Raw genomic sequence first — 18,813 nt, 5'->3', positions numbered from 1 at the left:
GCGCCGATCACGTTGTCCGATCTAGACCAACCGCTTACATCCCTCTATTCCCCTTCTGTTCATGTGTCTATCAAGATAAGTCATGGAGTCATAGAGGTTTACAGCATGAAAACAGGCCCTTCGGCCCAACTTGTCCATGCTGCCCCCTTTTTTAAATCCCTAAGCTCGTCCCAATTGCCCGCATTTGGCCCATATCCTTCCATACCCATCGTACCCATGTAACTGTCTAAATGCTTTTTAAAAGACAAAATTGTACCCGCCTCTACTACTGCCTCTGGCAGCTCGTTCCAGACACTCACCACCCTCTGTGTGAAAAGATTGCCCCTCTGGACACTTTTGTATCTCTCCCCTCTCACCTTAAACCTATGCCCTCTAGTTTTAAACTTCCCTACCTTTGGGAAAAGATATTGACTATCTAGCTGATCTGTGCCCCTCATTATTTTATAGACCTCTATAAGATCACCCCTTAGCCTCCTACGCTCCAGAGAAAAAAGTACCAGTCTATCCAGCCTCTCCTTATGACTCAAACCATCGAGTCCTGGTAGCATCCCAGTAAATCTTTTCTGCACTCTTTCTAGTTTAATAATATCCTTTCTATAATAGGGTGACCAGAACTGTACACAGTATTCCAAGTGTGGCCTTACCAATGTCTTGTACAAGTCTTAAATGTTACTAACGTATCTGCCTCAACCACTCACTTGGCAGCGCATTCCGAGCCCCCACCACCCTCTGTGTAAAAAACTTCCCCCTCACATCTCCACTGAAACTTTCCCCCCTTACCTTGAACTTGTGCCCCCTTTATAATTGTCATTTCTGCCCTGGGGAAAAAGCTTCAAACTGTTCATCCTATCTATACCCCTCAAAATTCTATCAACTTCCCTCAGCCTCTGTCTTTCCAGGGAGAACAATCCCAGTTTATTCAATCTCTCCTCATAGCTAACGCCCTCCGTCCCAGGCAACATCCTGGTAAACCTTTTCTGTATTCTCTCCAAAGCCTCCGCGTCCTTCTGGTCGTGTGTTTGGGTGTTTTTCCGGTTGGAGGAAGGTAACTAGTGGCGTGCCGCAGGGATCGGTACTCGGGCCGCAACTGTTTACCATTTATATAGATGATCTGGAGGAGGGGACGGAGTGTAGGGTAACGAAGTTTGCAGACGACACAAAGATAAGTGGAAAAGTGAATCGTGTGGAGGACGGAGAAGATCTGCAGAGAGATTTGGACAGGCTGAGTGAGTGGGCGAGGATATGGCAAATGGAGTATAACGTTGATAAATGCGAGGTTATACACTTTGGAGGAAATAATAACAAATGGGATTACTATCTCAATGGAAACAAATTAAAACATGCGACCGTGCAAAGGGACCTGGGGGTCCTTGTGCATGAGACGCAAAAGCCCAGTCTGCAGGTACAACAGGTGATCAAGAAGGCAAATGGGATGTTGGCCTATATTGCGAGGGGGATAGAATATAAAAGCAGGGATATCTTGATGCACCTGTACAGGGCATTGGTGAGGCCGCAGCTGGAATACTGTGTGCAGTATTGGTCCCCTTATATGAGGAAGGATATATTGGCATTGGAGGGAGTGCAGAGAAGGTTCACCAGGTTGATACCGGAGATGAGGGGTTTGGATTATGAGGAGAGGCTGAGGAGATTGGGTTTGTACTCGTTGGAGTTTAGAAGGATGAGGGGGGATCTTATGGAGACTTATAAGATAATGCGGGGGCTGGATAGGGTGGAGGCGGAGAGATTCTTTCCACTGAGTAAGGAAGTTAAAACTAGAGGACACAGCCTCAAAATAAAGGGGGGTCGGTTTAAGACAGAGTTGAGGAGGAACTTCTTCTCCCAGAGGGTGGTGAATCTCTGGAATTCTCTGCCCACTGAGGTGGTGGAGGCTACCTCGCTGAATATGTTTAAAGCGCGGATGGATGGATTCCTGATCGGTAAGGGAATTAAGGGTTATGGGGATCAGGCGGGTAAGTGGTACTGATCCACGTCAGATCAGCCATGATCTTATTGAATGGCGGGGCAGGCTCGAGGGGCTAGATGGCCTACTCCTGCTCCTATTTCTTATGTGTGGCGACCAGGATTGGACGCAGTATTCCAAATGTGGCCTAATCAACATTTTACACAACTGTAACATAATTTGCCAACTTTTATACTCGGTGCCCCGTCCGGTGAAGGCAAGCATTCCATATGCTTTCTTCAACACCTTTTCCACCTGTGCTGCCACGTTTAAGGATCTGTGGGCCTGTACTCCCAGACCTCTCTGTGCGTTCGTGTAGGTTTTGGGACAGCCATGAGATTTGAGCTCCTGTTTTGTGAATGGTTAATCCAGGGACTCCATAAGACCAGAAGATATCGGGACAGAAATAGGCCATTCGGCCCATAAGAACATAAGAGCTAGGAGCAGGAGTAGGCCATCTGGCCCCACGAGCCTGCTCCGCCATTCAATAAGATCATGGCTGAACTTTTCGTGGACTCAGCTCCACTTACCCGCCCGCTCACCGTAACCCTTAATTCCTTTACTGTTCAAAAATTTATCTATCCTTGCCTTAAAAACATTCAATGAGGTAGCCTCAACTGGGCAGGGAATTCCACAGATTCACAACCCTTTGTGTGAAGAAGTTCCTCCTCAACTCAGTCCTAAATCTGCTCCCCCTTATTTTGAGGTTATGCCCCCTAATTCTAGTTTCACCCGCCAGTGGAAACAACCTCCCTGCTTCTATCTTATCTATTCCCTTCATAATCTTATGTGTTTCTATAAGATCTCCCCTCATTCTTCTGAATTACAATGAGTACAGCCCCAGTCTACCCACTCCATCGAGTCTGCTCCGCCACGGTTGATAAGTTTCTCAACCCCATTCTCCCACCTTTTCCCCATAACCTTTGACCCCCCTCACCAATCGGGAACCTATCTATCTCTGTCTCCAATACACTCGCTGACCCGGCCTCCTCTGTGGCAACGAATTCCACCGATTCACCCCCACCCTCTGGCTGAAGAAATTCCTCCTCATCTCGGTTCTAAAGGGCCGTCCCTTTACTCTGAGGCCGAGCCCTCGGATCACAGTCTCTCCGACTAATGGAAACATCTTCCCCACATCCTCTCTATCCAGGGCCTTTCAGTATTCTGTAAGTTTCAATGAGATCCCCCCCTCATCCTTCTAAACTCCATCGAGTACAGACCCAGAGTCCTCAAACGCTCCTCATACGTCAAGCCTTTCATTCCCGGGATCGTTCTGGTGAACCTCCTCTGGATCCTCTCCAAGGCCGGCACATCCTTCCTTAGATACGGGGCCCAAAATTGCTCACAATATTCCAAATGACCAGAGCCTTATACAGCCTCAGCAGTTCATCCCTGCCTCTTGTATTCTAGCCCTCTGGAAATGAACGCTAACATTGCATTTGCCTTCCTAATGACCAACTCAACCTGCACGTTAACGTCAAGAGAATCCTGAACTAGGACTTCCAAGTCCCTTTGCACTTCCGATTTCCGAATCCTCTCCCCATTTAGAAATTAGTCTGCGCCTCTATTTTTCCTACCAAAGTGCATAACCTCACACTTTCTCATGTTGTATTCTGTCTGCCAGTTCTTTGTACACTCTGCCACCTGGAACAGTGGGTTAGCACTGCTGCCTCACAGCGCCAGGGACCCGGGTTCGATTCCAGCCTCGGGTCACTGTCTGTGTGGAGTCTGCACGTTCTCCCCGTGTCTGCGTGGGTTTCCTCCGGGTGCTCTGGTTTCCTCCCACAGTCCGAAAGACGTACTGGTTAGGTGCTAAATTCTCCCTCAGTGTAAACCGAACAGGTGCCGGAGTGTGGCGACGAGGGGATTTTCACACTAACTTCATTGCAGTGTTAATGTAAGCCGACTTGTGACACTAATAAATGCACTTTAAATTTAGCATGGCCAATCCACCTAACCAACGCATCTTTGGACACCAAGGGGCAATTTAGCATGGTCAATCCATCTAACCCACACATCTTTGGACACTAAGAGGCAATTTAGCATGGCCAATCCCCCTAACCCACACATCTTTGGACACTAAGGGGTAATGGAACCTGGCCAATCCATCTAACCTGCACATCTTTGGACACTAAGGGGCAATTTAGCATGGCCAATCCACTAACCAACACATCTTTGGATACTAAGGGGCAATTTAACATGGCCAATCCACTAACCAACACATCTTTGGACACTAAGGGGCAATTTAGCATGGCCAATCCACCTAACCAACATATCTTTGGACACTAAGGGGCAATTTAGCATGGTCAATCCACTAACCAACACATCTTTGGACACTAAGGGGCAATTTAGCATGGCCAATCCACCTAACCAACATATCTTTGGACACTAAGGGACAATTTAGCACGGCCAATCCACCTAACCTGCACATCTTTGGACACTAAGGGGCAAATTAGCATGGCCAATCCACTTAACCCGCACATCTTTGGACACTAAGAGATCAGTTAGCGGCACGCTGGCACAGTGGTTAGCACTGCTGTCTCACAGCTCCAGTGACCGGGGTTCGATTCCCGGCTTGGGTCACTGTCTGTGTGGAGTCTGCACGTTCTTCCCGTGTCTGCGTGGGTTTCCTCCTGGTGATCCGGTTTCCTCCCACCGTCCGAAAGACGTGCTGGTTAGGGTGCTAAATTCTCCCTCAGTGTAACCCGAACAGGCGCCAGAGTGTGGCGACGATTTTCACAGTAACTTCATTGCGGTGTTAATGTAAGCCGACTTGTGACTAATAATAAATAAACTGCTTTTTTAAAGTTGTCTAAGTCCTTCTGTGGCCTACCTGCCTCCTCAGTACGACCGGTCCCTAATCCAGTCACGCTAATGTGTCACTTGTAAAGAGCGATTGCTGTAACCCTGAGTAATAGATCTTTAGGTTATGGCCCAGGAATAGAAATATAGAAAGTAGGAACAGGAGGAGGCCATTCGGCCCTTCGAGCCTGCTCCGCCATTCATCACCATCATGGCTGATCATCCAACTCAATAGCCTCATCCTGCTTTCCCCCCATAACCTTTGACCCCGTTCGCCCCAAGTGCTAAATCCAGCCGCCTCTTGAATACATTCAATATTTTGGCATCAACTCCTTCCTGTGGTAATGAATTCCACAGCTCAACACTCTGTGGGTGAAGAAATGTCTCCTCTTCTCAGTCCAAGGCCGCAAGAAACTACAAAAGGTCGTGAATGTAGGCCAATCCATCACGCAAACCAGCCTCCCATCCACTGACTCTGTCTACACTTCCCGCTGCCTCGGGAAAAGCAGCCAGCATAATCAAGGACACCACGCACCCCGGACATTCTCTCTTCCACCTTCTTCCATCGGGAAAAAGATACAAAAGTTTGAGGTCACGTACCGACCGACTCAAGAACAGCTTCTTCCCTGCTGCTGTCAGACTTTTGAATGGACCTACCTCGCATTAAGTTGATCTTTCTCTACACCCCTAGCTGTGACTGTAACACTACATTCTGCACCCTCTCCTTTCCTTCTCTATGAACGGTATGCTTTGTCAGTATAGCGCGCAAGAAACAATACTTTTCACTGTATCCCAATACATGTGACAATAATAAATCAAATCAAACCAAAAATCAAATCCTAAATGGTCCACCCCGAATCCTCAGACTGTGATCCCTGGTTCTGGACTCCCCCCACCATCGGGAACATCCTCCCTGCATCTACCCTGTCTAGTCCTGTTAGAATTTTATAAGTCTCTATGAGACCCCCCCTCATTCGTCTGAACTCCAGCGAAAACAATCCTAACCTCGTCAATCTCTCCTCACACATCAGTCCCGCCATCCCCGGGAATCAGCCTGGTAAACCTTCGCTGCACTTCCTCGAGAGCAAGAACATCCTTCCTCAGAAAAGGAGACCAAAACTACACACAATACTCTAGGTGTGGCCTCAACAAGGCCCTGTATAATTGCAACAACACATCCCTCGATCGTGTACTCGAAACCTCTCGCAATGAAGACCCAACATACCATTTGCCTTCTTTACCGCCTGCTGCACCTGCAAGCTTACCTTCAGTGACTATTTTCTTGACAAGAGTTTCCCTCTCCCAAGCTGGCCACAGGAAGTCAACCAGAAAGTGATGTGACAGACAGATGGGAAGTTCCCTAGTGGCGTCACATTATATTCTGTCACTCCAGAACTTTCCGTGGTGGAGAATTCCACAGGTTCGCCACCCTCTGAGTGAAGAAATTTCTCCTCACCTCAGTCCCAAAATGGCCTCCCCTGTATCCTGAGAATGTGACCCCCCCCCCCCATCGTTCTAGACCCCCAACCCTCCTCAACCCAGCCAGAGGCAACAACATCCCGGTGTCCGTTTCTGAGGGTAGGAAAGTCAAGTATTAGGGGACATAGGCTTAAGGTGCGTGGGGAAAAGTTTAGAGGAGATGTTCGAGGCAAGTTTTTTTTACAGAGAGGGTGGTGAATGTCTGGAACACGTTGCCCGGGGAACAGGTACAATAGCGGCATTTAAGGGGCATCTAGATAAATACATGAATAGGATGGGAATGGGAGGATACGGACTCCGTAAGTGCGTACGGTTTTAATTTAGGCAGGCATCATGATGGACGCAGGCTTGGAGGGCCGAAGAGCCTGTTCCTGTGCTGTACTGTTCTTTGTTATCCAGTCTTCCCAGTCCTGTCAGAATATTATACATTTTAATCAGATTCCCCCTTACATTCTTCAAGCAAATACAGGCCCGGTCGACCCAATCTCTCCCCGTACAACAATCCCGCCATCCCAGGAATCGGCCTGGGGAACCTTTTCTGCGCTCCCTCCGTGGCGAGTTTTCCCTTTCTTAGATAATCGATTGCCTCAGGACGGGATTGTGGGGCGTGGGCTGCAGGAAGTGGACAGCACAGAGGGAGACCATTTGGCCCATCCAGCCTGGGCCAGCTCGTTATCTGATCGGTCCCCCTCTCTGCACCCCACACAGCTCTGTAAAAGCTTCAACAAATATTTCTCCAATTCCCACCCCCCCGTTTGAAAGTTCCTGTTGAATCTGCTCCCGCCGCCCTTTCAGCAGCGTCTTCCAGACCACAACAACTCGCCGTGTGTCAAAAATAAAATTCTCCTCACCACTCTCCTATCACTGACATGGGTTCAAGTATTGGAATATCTCCTCCCCCTCGCCACCCCCCCATTGGATTAAATGTTTAAAGCTTATTTATTAGTGTCACAAGTCGGCTTACATTAACACCGCAATGAAGTTACTGTGAAAATCCCCCTAGTCGCCACACTCCTGTTCGGGTAACACTGAGGGAGAATTTAGCCCCTAACCTGCACGTCTTTCAGACTGTGGGAGGAAACCGGAGCACCCGGAGGAAACCCACGCAGACACGGGGAGAACGTGCAGACTCCACACAGACAGTGACCCGAGGCCGGGAATCGAACCCGGGTCCCTGGCGCTGTGAGGCAGCAGCGCTAACCACTGTGTCACCCACATGGTGTTCGACCGTCTTGGAAGGCATACACCATGGGTGGCGTGGTGGCACAGTGGGTTAGCACTGCTGCCTCACAGCGTCAGGGACCCGGATTTGATTCCCGGCTTTGGGTCACTGTCTGTGTGGAGTTTGCACGTTCTCCCCGTGTCTGCGTGGGTTTCCTCCGGGTGCTCCGGTTTCCTCCCACAGTCCAAAAGATGTTCAGGTTAGGGTGCATCGGCCGTGCTAAATTCTCCCTCAGTGTTACCCGAACAGGTGCCGGAGTGTGGCGACTTGGGGATTTTCACAGTAACTTCATTGCAGTGTTAATGTAAACCTACTTGTGACACTAATAAATATTTTGCCTTCATCGGCTGGGGCATTGAGTACAGGAGTTGGGAAATCATGTTGCAGCTATATAACACCTTGGTTAGGCCGCATTTGGAGTATTGCGGGCAGTTCTGGTCCCCACACTAGCAGAAGGACATGGAAGCTTTGGGGAGAGTGAAGAGAAGGTTCACCAGGATGTTCATCTCACCCCCCCCCTCCTCATTGGATCAGGTATTGGACCCATCTCCCCCCAACCTTCTACAGCGTCCCCCCCTCCCCAATCTGGAACTGGAACATCCAAAGCCCCGTTCCCCCCTCCCCCTCCATCCCCATGCCCCTCTCCCCTCAATTCAAACGGTTAAAACTCCCCTCCAGGAATCCTGGGCAGGGCTGGTGGCTCTGGGGCGTCCACAGGATTGCCTGCATTTATCCGGCGCCCTTAACGTTTGACGTTTAAGGTTCTAGGCATGTGCTGAGTGGCCTGGATTACAAATCCTCGCCCACACCGACCCTCCAGGAGAGGGCATGGCTGTGGGCACGGCTATTGGCACAGACGGGGGGGGGGGGGGGGGGGGGGTTAGCCGGGAGTGTGAGGGACTCGGGTGAAAATTGAGCACATGTCTGACCCTCTCAGGAGGGAATACTTTCAAAGCTCCCGTCGGGAGGAGAGAGCAGAGGGCGTGAGGGGAAGTAGGGGGGGAGGTAGGGATGCAGAGGATGGATGTTCCCCCCCCCCCGCCCCCGCCTCCCCCCCCAGCCCCCCCGCCCCCCGCAATCTCCCTCTGGTGTCCTGGAGGCTGATATTTCTCCCTCGGCCCAACATCCAACCTCTGCGATCTCTTGCCCTCCCTCACGGCGTAGCACACGTCGCCGTGGGTGGGATCTTGCTGTGCGCCAATCGGTGCGGCCCAGGTGACAGAAAAGTGACCGCGCTCCCGTAGGAGACGCCCTGGGATGTCCCAAACAACGACAGAAACGCGAACATTTCTTTCCTCCGCCCACACCACCGCCCCCCTCCAAGACCGAAGTGCGTCAAAGGAGGGAGGGAGAGAGAGAGAGAGAAAGGCATAGTGGCACAGTGCGTTAGCCCCGCTGCCTCACAGCGCCAGGGACCCCGGTTCGATTCCCGGCCTTGGGTCACCGTCTGTGTGGAGTTTGCACATTCTCCCCGTGTCTGTGTGGGTTTCCTTCGGGTGCTCCGGTTTCCTCCCACAGTCCAATGATGCGCGGGTTAGGTGGATTGGCCATGCTAAATTGCCCCTTAGTGTCCAAAGATGTAGTTTTAAAGTTTAAATGTATTTATTAGTGTCACAAGTCGGCTTACATTAACGCTGCAATGAAGTTACAGTGAAAATCCCCCAGTCGCCACACTCCTGTTCGGGTAACACTCAGAGAGAATTTAGCACGGCCAATCCACCTAACCCGTACATCTTTTGGACTGTGGGAGGAAACCTGAGCACCCGGAGGAAACCCACGCAGACACGGGGGGAGAACGTGCAAACTCCACACAGACAGTGACCCGAGCCGGGAATCGAACCCGGGTCCCTGGCGCTGTGAGGCAACAGTGCTAACCACTGTGCTGCCGTGCTGCTAAATTGCCCCTTAGTGTCCAAAGATATGCAGGTTAGGTGGATTGGCCATGTTAAATTTAAAGTTTTAAAGTCTATTAATTAGTGTCACAAGTAAGGTTTACATTAACACTGCAATGAAGTTACTGTGAAACATACATAGAAACATAGAAACCCTACAGTACAGAAAGAGGCCATTCGGCCCATCGCGTCTGCACCGACCACAATCCCACCCAGGCCCTACCCCCATATCCCTACATATTTTACCCGCTAATCCCTCTAATCTACGTATCCCAGTACACTAAGGGGCAATTTTTTTTTTTTAGCATAGCCAATCAACGTAACCCGCACATCTTTGGACTGTGGGAGGAAACCGGAGCACCCGGAGGAAACCCACGCAGACACGGGGAGAGAACGTGCAGACTTCACACAGACAGTGACCCAAGCCGGGAATCGAACCCGGGTCCCTGGCGCTGTGAGGCAGCAGTGCCAACCCACTGTCCCACCGTGCCGCTAAATTGCCCCTTAGTGTCCAAAGACGTGCAGGTTAGGTGGATTGGCCATGCTAAATTGTCCCTTAGTGTCAGGGGGGCAGCAGGGTAAATATGTGGGGTTACGGGGATGGGCCTGGGTGGGATTGTGGTCAGTGCAGACTTGATGGGCTGAATGGCCTCTTTCTGCAGGGATTGTAGGGATTCTATGATACTACAAAAAGCAAAAAAATGTCACTTACGTGTCTCCCTCTTTGCTGAGGTAGGCCCAGGGGTTGAAGGTCGTCTCCTGGGCCGGAGCCTTGCTGGAGGAGCCCAGGGAGCACCGGCTGCTGAAACTGTCCAGCGGGCCCGAGCTGTAGGCCGAGTCGCAGGCCGACTCGCACCTTTCCTCGCCGGCGCCGCACTCCAGGTCCGGGCCTAGTCCCCAGGGCTGCTCCTGCCGTTCCGCCTCCTCGTCCAGCCCCGAGTCGCACCGCGAGAGGCGTCCCCCGGCCAGCTTCGGGCCGGACCGTCCCCCGTCGCTGCCCGTGGTCAGAGCCATCTCCTGGACTTCCCGCAGCCGAGGAGCAGGAGGAAGAGAATTCCCCGGGCGCGGCCCAAAGGATCGGAGAGACGGCTCCGAGTTTGGGAGGGGGGGGGGGAGGTTTGGGGGGGAGGCACCGGGGCTCGCTATTCCCCCCCCTCGCCCTCTCTTCCCTCGCCTCTGTCCTGTGTGAGCCGCAAACTGCCGGAATAAAACCCTCAAGTGTCGGTGGAACTTCCCCCTCAGACTCCCTTCCCCCACCCCTCTCGGCCAGCCCTCCGACTGCCAGCCCCTTAAAGGCAAAGTGCAGTCAGCTTCCTTTTACCTCCAGTCTGCTCTCAAACCAGGCGCAGCCCCCTTTAAAACAGCTGCGAGCCGCAGTGTGCCACACAAGCTGAGCGACACTGTCCCTTTAAGGAAGGAACAGCAACAAACCGGCTTCTGTAAGATGATCTAACGTGTGCCCCAGAGGCCAACTCGGGCAGAGGTTCAGGACATAGGTTTGGCTCAGCAATCTATATCCGTGTCAGCGTCTGCCACCACTCAATCCCTGGACTGCTTCCAACATTCCCTCATCAAATCTCCAAAGAAATGCGGGTTAAGTGGATTGGCCATGCTAAATTGCCCCTTAGTGTCCAAAGATGTGCAGGTTAGGTGGATTGGCCGTGCTAAATTGCCCCTTAGTGTCCAAAGATGTGCAGGTTAGGTGGATTGGCCATGCTAAATTGCCCCTTAGTGTCCAAAGATGTGCAGGTTAGGTGGATTGGCCGTGCTAAATTGCCCCTTAGTGTCCAAAGATGTGCAGGTTAGGTGGATTGGCCATGCTAAATTGCCCCTTAGTGTCCAAAGATGTGCAGGTTAGGTGGATTGGCCGTGCTAAATTGCCCCTTAGTGTCCAAAGATGTGCAGGTTAGGTGGATTGGCCATGCTAAATTGCCCCTTAGTGTCCAAAGATGTGCAGGTTAGGTGGATTGGCCATGCTAAATTGCCCCTTAGTGTCCAAAGATGTGCAGGTTAGGTGGATTGGCCATGCTAAATTGCCCCTTAGTGTCCAAAGATGTGCAGGTTAGGTGGATTGGCCATGCTAAATTCTCCCTCAGTGTACCCGAACAGGTTCTGGAGGGTGGAGATTATAGAATTTTCACAGTAACTTCATTGCAGTGTGAATGTAAGCCTACTTGGGACTAATGAATAAACTTTAAATGCAGAAAAACAGGTACCCGTGAGTGAGTTACAGACTGGAATCTAATCGAGGGGTTCGGGGTGGTTTATATATCGCATAACAGATACCCAGGGGTGAGTGACAGACTGGAATCTAATCGAGGGGTTTGGGGTGGTTTATATATCGCATAACAGATACCCGGGAGTGAGTTACAGACTGGAATCTAATCGAGGGGTTCGGGGTGGTTTATATATAGAATAACAGATACCCGGGAGTGAGTTACAGACTGGAATCTAATCGAGGGGTTCGGGGTGGTTTATATATAGAATAACAGATACCCGGGAGTGAGTTACAGACTGGAATCTAATCCAGGGGTTTGGGGTGGTTTATATATAGAATAACAGATACCCGGGAGTGAGTTACAGACTGGAATCTAATCGAGGGGTTCGGGGTGGTTTATATATAGAATAACAGATACCCGGGAGTGAGTTACAGACTGGAATCTAATCGAGGGGTTTGGGGTGGTTTATATATAGAATAACAGATACCCGGGAGTGAGTTACAGACTGGAATGTATTCGAGGGGTTCGGGTAGGTTTATATATAGAACAACAGATACCCGGGAGTGAGTTACAGACTGGAATCTAATCGAGAGGTTCGGGTAGGTTTATATATAGAACAACAGATACCCTGGAGTGAGTTACAGACTGGAATGTATTCGAGGGGTTCAGGGTGGTTTATATATAGAATTACAGATACCCGGGAGTGAGTTACAGACTGGAAGCTAATCGAGGGGTTCGGGGTGATTTATATATAGAATAACAGATACCAAGGAGTGAGTTACAGACTGGAATCTAATCGAGGGGTTCGGGGTGGTTTACATATAGAATAACAGATACCCGGGAGTGAGTTACAGACTGGAATGTATTCGAGGGGTTCAGGGTGGTTTATATATAGAATAACAGATACCCGGGAGTGAGTTACAGACAGGAATCTAATCGAGGGGTTCGGGGTGGTTGATATATAGAATAACAGATACCCAGGAGTGAGTTACAGACTGGAATCTAATCGAGGAGTTCGGGGTGGTTTATATATAGAATAACAGATACTCAGGAGTGAGTTACAGACTGGATTCTAATCGAGGGCTTCGGGGTGGTTTATATATAGAATAACAGATACCCGGGAGTGAGTTACAGATTGGATTCTAATCGAGGGGTTCGGAGTGGTTTATAAATAGAATAACAGATACCCAGGAGTGAGTTACAGACTGGAATCTAATCAAGGTGTTCGGGGTGGTTTATAAATAGAATAACAGATACCCGGGAGTGAGTTACAGACTGGAATCTAATCGAGGGGTTCGGGGTGGATTATATATAGAATAACAGATACCCGGGAGTGAGTTACAGACTGGAATCAAATCGAGGTGTTCGGGGTCGTTTATATGTAGAATAACAGATATCCAGGAGTGAGTTATCGACTGGAATCTAATCGAGGGGTACGGGGTGGTTTATATACAGAATAATAGATACCCGGGAGTGAGTTACAGACTGGAATCTAATCAAGGGGTTCAGGGTGGCTTATATATAGAATAACAGATACCCGGGAGTGAGCTACAGACTGGAATCTAATCGAGGGGTTCGGGGTGGTTTACATATAGAATAACAGATACCCAGGAGTGAGTTACAGACTGGAATCTAATCGAGGGGTTTGGGGTGGTTTATATATAGAATAACAGATACCCAGGAGTGAGTTACAGACTGGAATGTATTCGAGGGTTTCAGGGTGGTTTATATATAGAATTACAGATACCCGGGAGTGAGTTACAGACTGGAATCTAATCGAGGGGTTCGGGATGGTTTATATATAGAATAACAGATACCCGGGAGTGATTTACAGACTGGAATCTAATCGAGGGGTTCGGGGTGGTTTATATATAGAATAACAGATACCCGGGAGTGAGTTACAGACTGGAATCTAATCGAGGGGTTCAGTTTGGTTTATATATAGAATTACATATACCTGGGAGTGAGTTACAGACTGGAATCTAATCGAGCGGTTTGGGGTGGTTTCTATATAGAATAACAGATACCCGGCAGTGAGTTACAGACTGGAATCTAATCGAGGGCTTCGGGGTGGTTTATATGCAGGATAACAGATACCCGGGAGTGATTTACAGACTGGAATCTAATCGAGGGGTTCGGGGTGGTTTATATGTAGAGTAACAGATACCCGGGAGTGAGTTACAGATTGGAATCTAATCGAGGGGTTCAGAGTGGTTTATATATAGAATAACAGATACACGGCAGTGAGCTCCAGACTGGATTCTAATCGAGGGGTTCGGGGCTGGTTTATACATGGAATAACAGATACCCGGCAGTGAGCTCCAGACTGGAATCTAATCGAGGGGTTCGGGGCTGGTTTATATATATACTAACAGATACTCGGAGTGAGTTACAGACTGGAATCTAATCGAGAGGTTCAGGGTGGTTTATATTTAGATTTCCAGATACCCGGGAGTGAGTTACAGACCGGAATCTAATCGAGGGGTTCGGGGTGGTTTATACATAGAATAACAGATTCCCAGGAGTGAGTTACAGACCGGAATCTAATCGAGGGGTTCGGGATGGTTTATATATAGAATAACAGATACCCGGGAGTGAGTTACAGACTGGAATCTAATCGAGGGGTTCGGGATGGTTTATATATAGAATTACAGATACCCGGGAGTGAGTTACAGACTGGAATCTAATCGAGGGGTTCAGGGTGGTTTATATATAGAATTACAGATACCCGGGAGTGAGTTACAGACTGGAATCTAATCGAGGGGTTCAGGGTGGTTTATATATAGAATAACAGATACCCGGGAGTGAGTTACAGACTGGAATCTAATCGAGGGGTTCGGGATGGTTTATATATAGAATAACAGATACCCGGGAGTGAGTTACAGACTGGAATCTAATCGAGGGTTTCAGGGTGGTTTATATATAGAATATCAGATACCCGGGAGTGAGTTACAGACTGGAATCTAATCAAGGGGTTCAGGGTGGTTTATATATAGAATAACAGATACCCGGGAGCGAGTTACAGACTGGAATCTAATCGAGGGGTTCAGGGTGGTTTATATATAGAATTACAGATACCCGGGAGTGAGTTACAGACTGGAATCTAATCGAGGGGTTCAGGGTGGTTTATATATAGAATAACAGATACCCGGGAGTGAGTTACAGACTGGAATCTAATCGAGGGGTTTGGGGTGGTTTATATATAGAATAACAGATACCCGGGAGTGAGTTACAGACTGGAATCTAATCGAGGGGTTCGGGGTGGTTTATATATAGAATAACAGATACCCGGGAGTGAGTTACAGACTGGAATCTAATCGAGGGGTTCGGGATGGTTTATATATAGAATTACAGATACCCGGGAGTGAGTTACAGACTGGAATCTAATCGAGGGGTTCGGGGTGGTTTATATATAGAATAACAGATACCCGGGAGTGAGTTACAGACTGGAATCTAATCGAGGGGTTCAGTTTGGTTTATATATAGAATTACATATACCCGGGAGTGAGTTACAGACTGGAATCTAATCGAGGGGTTCAGTTTGGTTTATATATAGAATTACATATACCCGGGAGTGAGTTACAGACTGGAATCTAATCGAGCGGTTTGGGGTGGTTTCTATATAGAATAACAGATACCCGGGAGTGAGTTACAGATTGGAATCTAATCGAGGGGTTCGGGGCTGGTTTATATATAGAATAGTAAGATGTCTCACAACACCAGATTAAAGTCCAACAGGTTTATTTGGTAGCAAATACCATAAGCTTTCGGAGCGCTGCCCCTTCGTCAGATGGAGTGAAAATCTGTTCTCCAACAGTGCACAGAGACACAGAAATCAAGTTACAGAATACTGATTAGAATGCAAATCTCTACAACCAGCCAGGTCTTAAAGGTACAGATAATGTGGGTGGAGGGAACATTAAACACAGGTTAAAGAGATGTGTATTGTCTCCAGACAGAACAGCTTGTGAGATTCTGCAAGATCAGGGGGAAAGCTGTGGGGGTTACTGATAGTGTGACATAAATCCAACATCCCGGTTTAGGCCGTCCTCATGTGTGCGGAACCTGGCTATCAGTTTCTGCTCAGCGATTCTGCACTGTCGTGTGTCGTGAAGGCCGCCTTGGAGAACGCTTACCCGAAGATCAGAGGCTGAATGCCCGTGACTGCTGAAGTGCTCCCCCACAGGAAGAGAACAGTCTTGCCTGGTGATTGTCGAGCGGTGTTCATTCATCCGTTGTCGCAGCGTCTGCATAGTTTCCCCAATGTACCATGCCTCGGGACATCCTTTCCTGCAGCGTATCAGGTAGACAACGTTGGCCGAGTTGCAAGAGTATGTACCGTGTACCTGGTGGATGGTGTTCTCACGTGAGATGATGGCATCCGTGTCGATGATCCGGCACATCTTGCAGAGGTTGCTGTGGCAGGGTTGTGTGGTGTCATGGTCACTGTTCTCCTGAAGGCTGGGTAGTTTGCTGCGGACAATGGTCTGTTTGAGGTTGTGCGGTTGTTTGAAGGCAAGAAGTGGGGGTGTGGGGATGGCCTTGGCGAGATGTTCGTCTTCATCAATGACATGTTGAAGGCTCCGGAGGAGATCCCTCCGCTCCGGGGAAGTACTGGACGACGAAGGGTACTCTGTCCGCCGTGTCCCGTGTTTGTCTTCTGAGGAGGTCGGTGCGGTTTTTCGCTGTGGCGCGTCGGAACTGTTGATCGATGAGTCGAGCGCCATATCCTGTTCTTATGAGGGCATCTTTCAGCGTCTGGAGGTGTCTGTTGCGATCCTCCCCATCCGAGCAGATCCTGTGTATTCGGAGGGCTTGTCCGTAGGGGATGGCTTCTTTTACGTGTTTAGGGTGGAAGCTGGAGAAGTGGAGCATCGTGAGGTTATCCGTGGGCTTGCGGTACAGTGAGGTGCTGAGGTGACCGTCCTTAATGGAGATGTGTGTGTCCAAGAATGCAACCGATTCCGGAGAGTAGTCCATGGTGAGTCTGATGGTGGGATGGAACTTGTTGATGTCATCATAGAGTTGTTTCAGTGATTGCTCACCATGAGTCCAAAGGAAGAAAATGTCATCGATGTATCTAGTGTATAGCATCGGTTGAAGGTCCTGTGCGGTGAAGAAATCTTGTTCGAACCTGTGCATGAAGATGTTGGCATATTGAAGTGCAAATTTTGTCCCCATGGCTGTTCCGTGTGTCTGGATGAAGAACTGGTTGTTCTTTCTGGTTCATCTTTCGGATGAGGAGGATCGCAACAGACACCTCCAGACGCTGAAAGATGCCCTCATAAGAACAGGATATGGCGCTCGACTCATCGATCGACAGTTCCGACGCGCCACAGCGAAAAACCGCACCGACCTCCTCAGAAGACAAACACGGGACACAGCGGACAGAGTACCCTTCGTCGTCCAGTACTTCCCCGGAGCGGAGAAGCTACAACATCTCCTACGGAGCCTTCAACATGTCATTGATGAAGACAAACATCTCGCCAAGGCCATCCCCACACCCCCACTTGTTGCCTTCAAACAACCGCACAACCTCAAACAGACCATTGAGCGCAGCAAACTACCCAGCCTTCAGGAGAACAGTGACCACAACACCACACAACCCTGCCACAGCAACCTCTGCAAGACGTGCCGGATCATCGACACGGATGCCATCATCTCACGTGAGAACACCATCCACCAGGTACACGGTACATACTCTTGCAACTCGGCCAACGTTGTCTACCTGATACGCTGCAGGAAAGGATGTCCCGAGGCATGGTACATTGGGAAACCATGCAGACGCTACGACAACGGATGAATGAACACCGCTCGACAATCACCAGGCAAGACTGTTCTCTTCCAGTGGGGGAGCAGTTCAGCGGTCACAGGCATTCAGCCTCTGATCTTCGGGTAAGCGTTCTCCAAGGCGGCCTTCACGACACACGACAGCGCAGAGTCGCTGAGCAGAAACTGATAGCCAAGTTCCGCACACATGAGGACGGCCTAAACCGGGATGTTGGATTTATGTCACACTATCGGTAACCCCCACAGCGTTCCCCCTGATTTTGCAGAATCTTACCAGCTGTTCTGTCTGGAGACAATACACATCTCTTTAACCTGTGTTTAATGTTCCCTCCACCCACATTATCTGTACCTTTAAGACCTGGCTGGCTGTAGAGATTTGCATTCTAATCAGTATTCTGTAACTTGATTTCTGTGTCTCTGTGCACTGTTGGAGAACAGATTTTCACTCCATCTGACGAAGGGGCAGCGCTCCGAAAGCTTATGGTATTTGCTACCAAATAAACCTGTTGGACTTTAATCTGGTGTTGTGAGACTTCTTACGGTGTTCAACCCAGTCCAACGCCGGCATCTCCACATCATTATATATAGAATAACAGATACCCGGGAGTGAGTTACAGACTGGAATCCAATCGAGGGGTTCGGGGTGGTTTATATATAGAATAACAGATACCCGGGAGAGAGTTACAGACTGGAATCTGATCGAGGGGCTCGGGATGGTTTATATATAGAATAACAGATACCCAGGAGTGAGTTACAGACTGGAATCTGATCGAGGGGTTCGGGGTGGTTTATATATAGAATAACAGATACCCGGGAGCGAGTTACAGACTGGAATCTGATCGAGGGGTTCGGGCTGGTTTATATATAGAATTACAGATACCTGGGAGTGAGTTACAGACTGGAATCTAATCGAGGGGTTCGGGGTGGTTTATATATAGAGTAACAGATACCCGGGAGTGAGTTACAGACTGGAATCTTATCGAGGGGTTCAGGGTGGTTTATATATAGAATAACAGATACCCGGGAGTGAGTTACAGACTGGAATCTAATCGAGGGGTTCGGGGTGGTTTATATATAGAATAACAGATACCCGAGAGTGAGTTACAGACTGGAATCTAATCGAGGGGTTCAGGGTGGTTTATATATAGAATAACAGATACCCGGGAGTGAGTTACAGACTGGAATCTAATCGAGGGGTTCGGGGTGGTTTATATATAGAATAACAGATACCCGGGAATGAGTTACAGACTGGAATCTAATCGAGGGGTTCGGGGTGGTTTATATATAGAATAACAGATACCCGAGAGTGAGTTACAGACTGGAATCTAATCGAGGGGTTCGGTGTGGTTAATATATAGAATAACAGATACCCGGGAGTGAGTTACAGACTGGAATCTAATCGAGGGGTTCGGGGTGGTTTATGTATAGAATAACAGATACCCGGGAGTG

The 18,813-nt window shown here is 49.2% G+C and overlaps 1 protein-coding gene across 2 annotated transcripts in view; it reads right to left on the bottom strand.

Moving 5' to 3' along the window:
* Nucleotides 1–10,613, bottom strand: part of LOC144488125 (NF-kappa-B inhibitor epsilon-like) — a 44,327-nt gene extending 33,714 nt beyond the window's left edge. The window contains exon 1 of one of the 2 annotated variants that reach the window (XM_078206149.1): nt 10,068–10,613. In XM_078206149.1, the coding sequence (XP_078062275.1) occupies nt 10,068–10,369 (302 nt within the window). In that variant the 5' untranslated portion in view covers nt 10,370–10,613. The remainder of the gene's footprint in view (nt 1–10,067) is intronic. The other variant, XM_078206148.1, reaches the window with a different exon arrangement.
* Between the last annotated feature and the right edge of the window lie 8,200 nt (nt 10,614–18,813).

The sequence above is a fragment of the Mustelus asterias genome, unplaced genomic scaffold (genome assembly GCF_964213995.1).
Source record: "Mustelus asterias unplaced genomic scaffold, sMusAst1.hap1.1 HAP1_SCAFFOLD_1313, whole genome shotgun sequence".
Lineage (NCBI taxonomy): Eukaryota > Metazoa > Chordata > Chondrichthyes > Carcharhiniformes > Triakidae > Mustelus > Mustelus asterias.
Note: the sequence above shows the minus strand (reverse complement) of the source record. Positions and strands in the feature narration are given on the sequence as shown.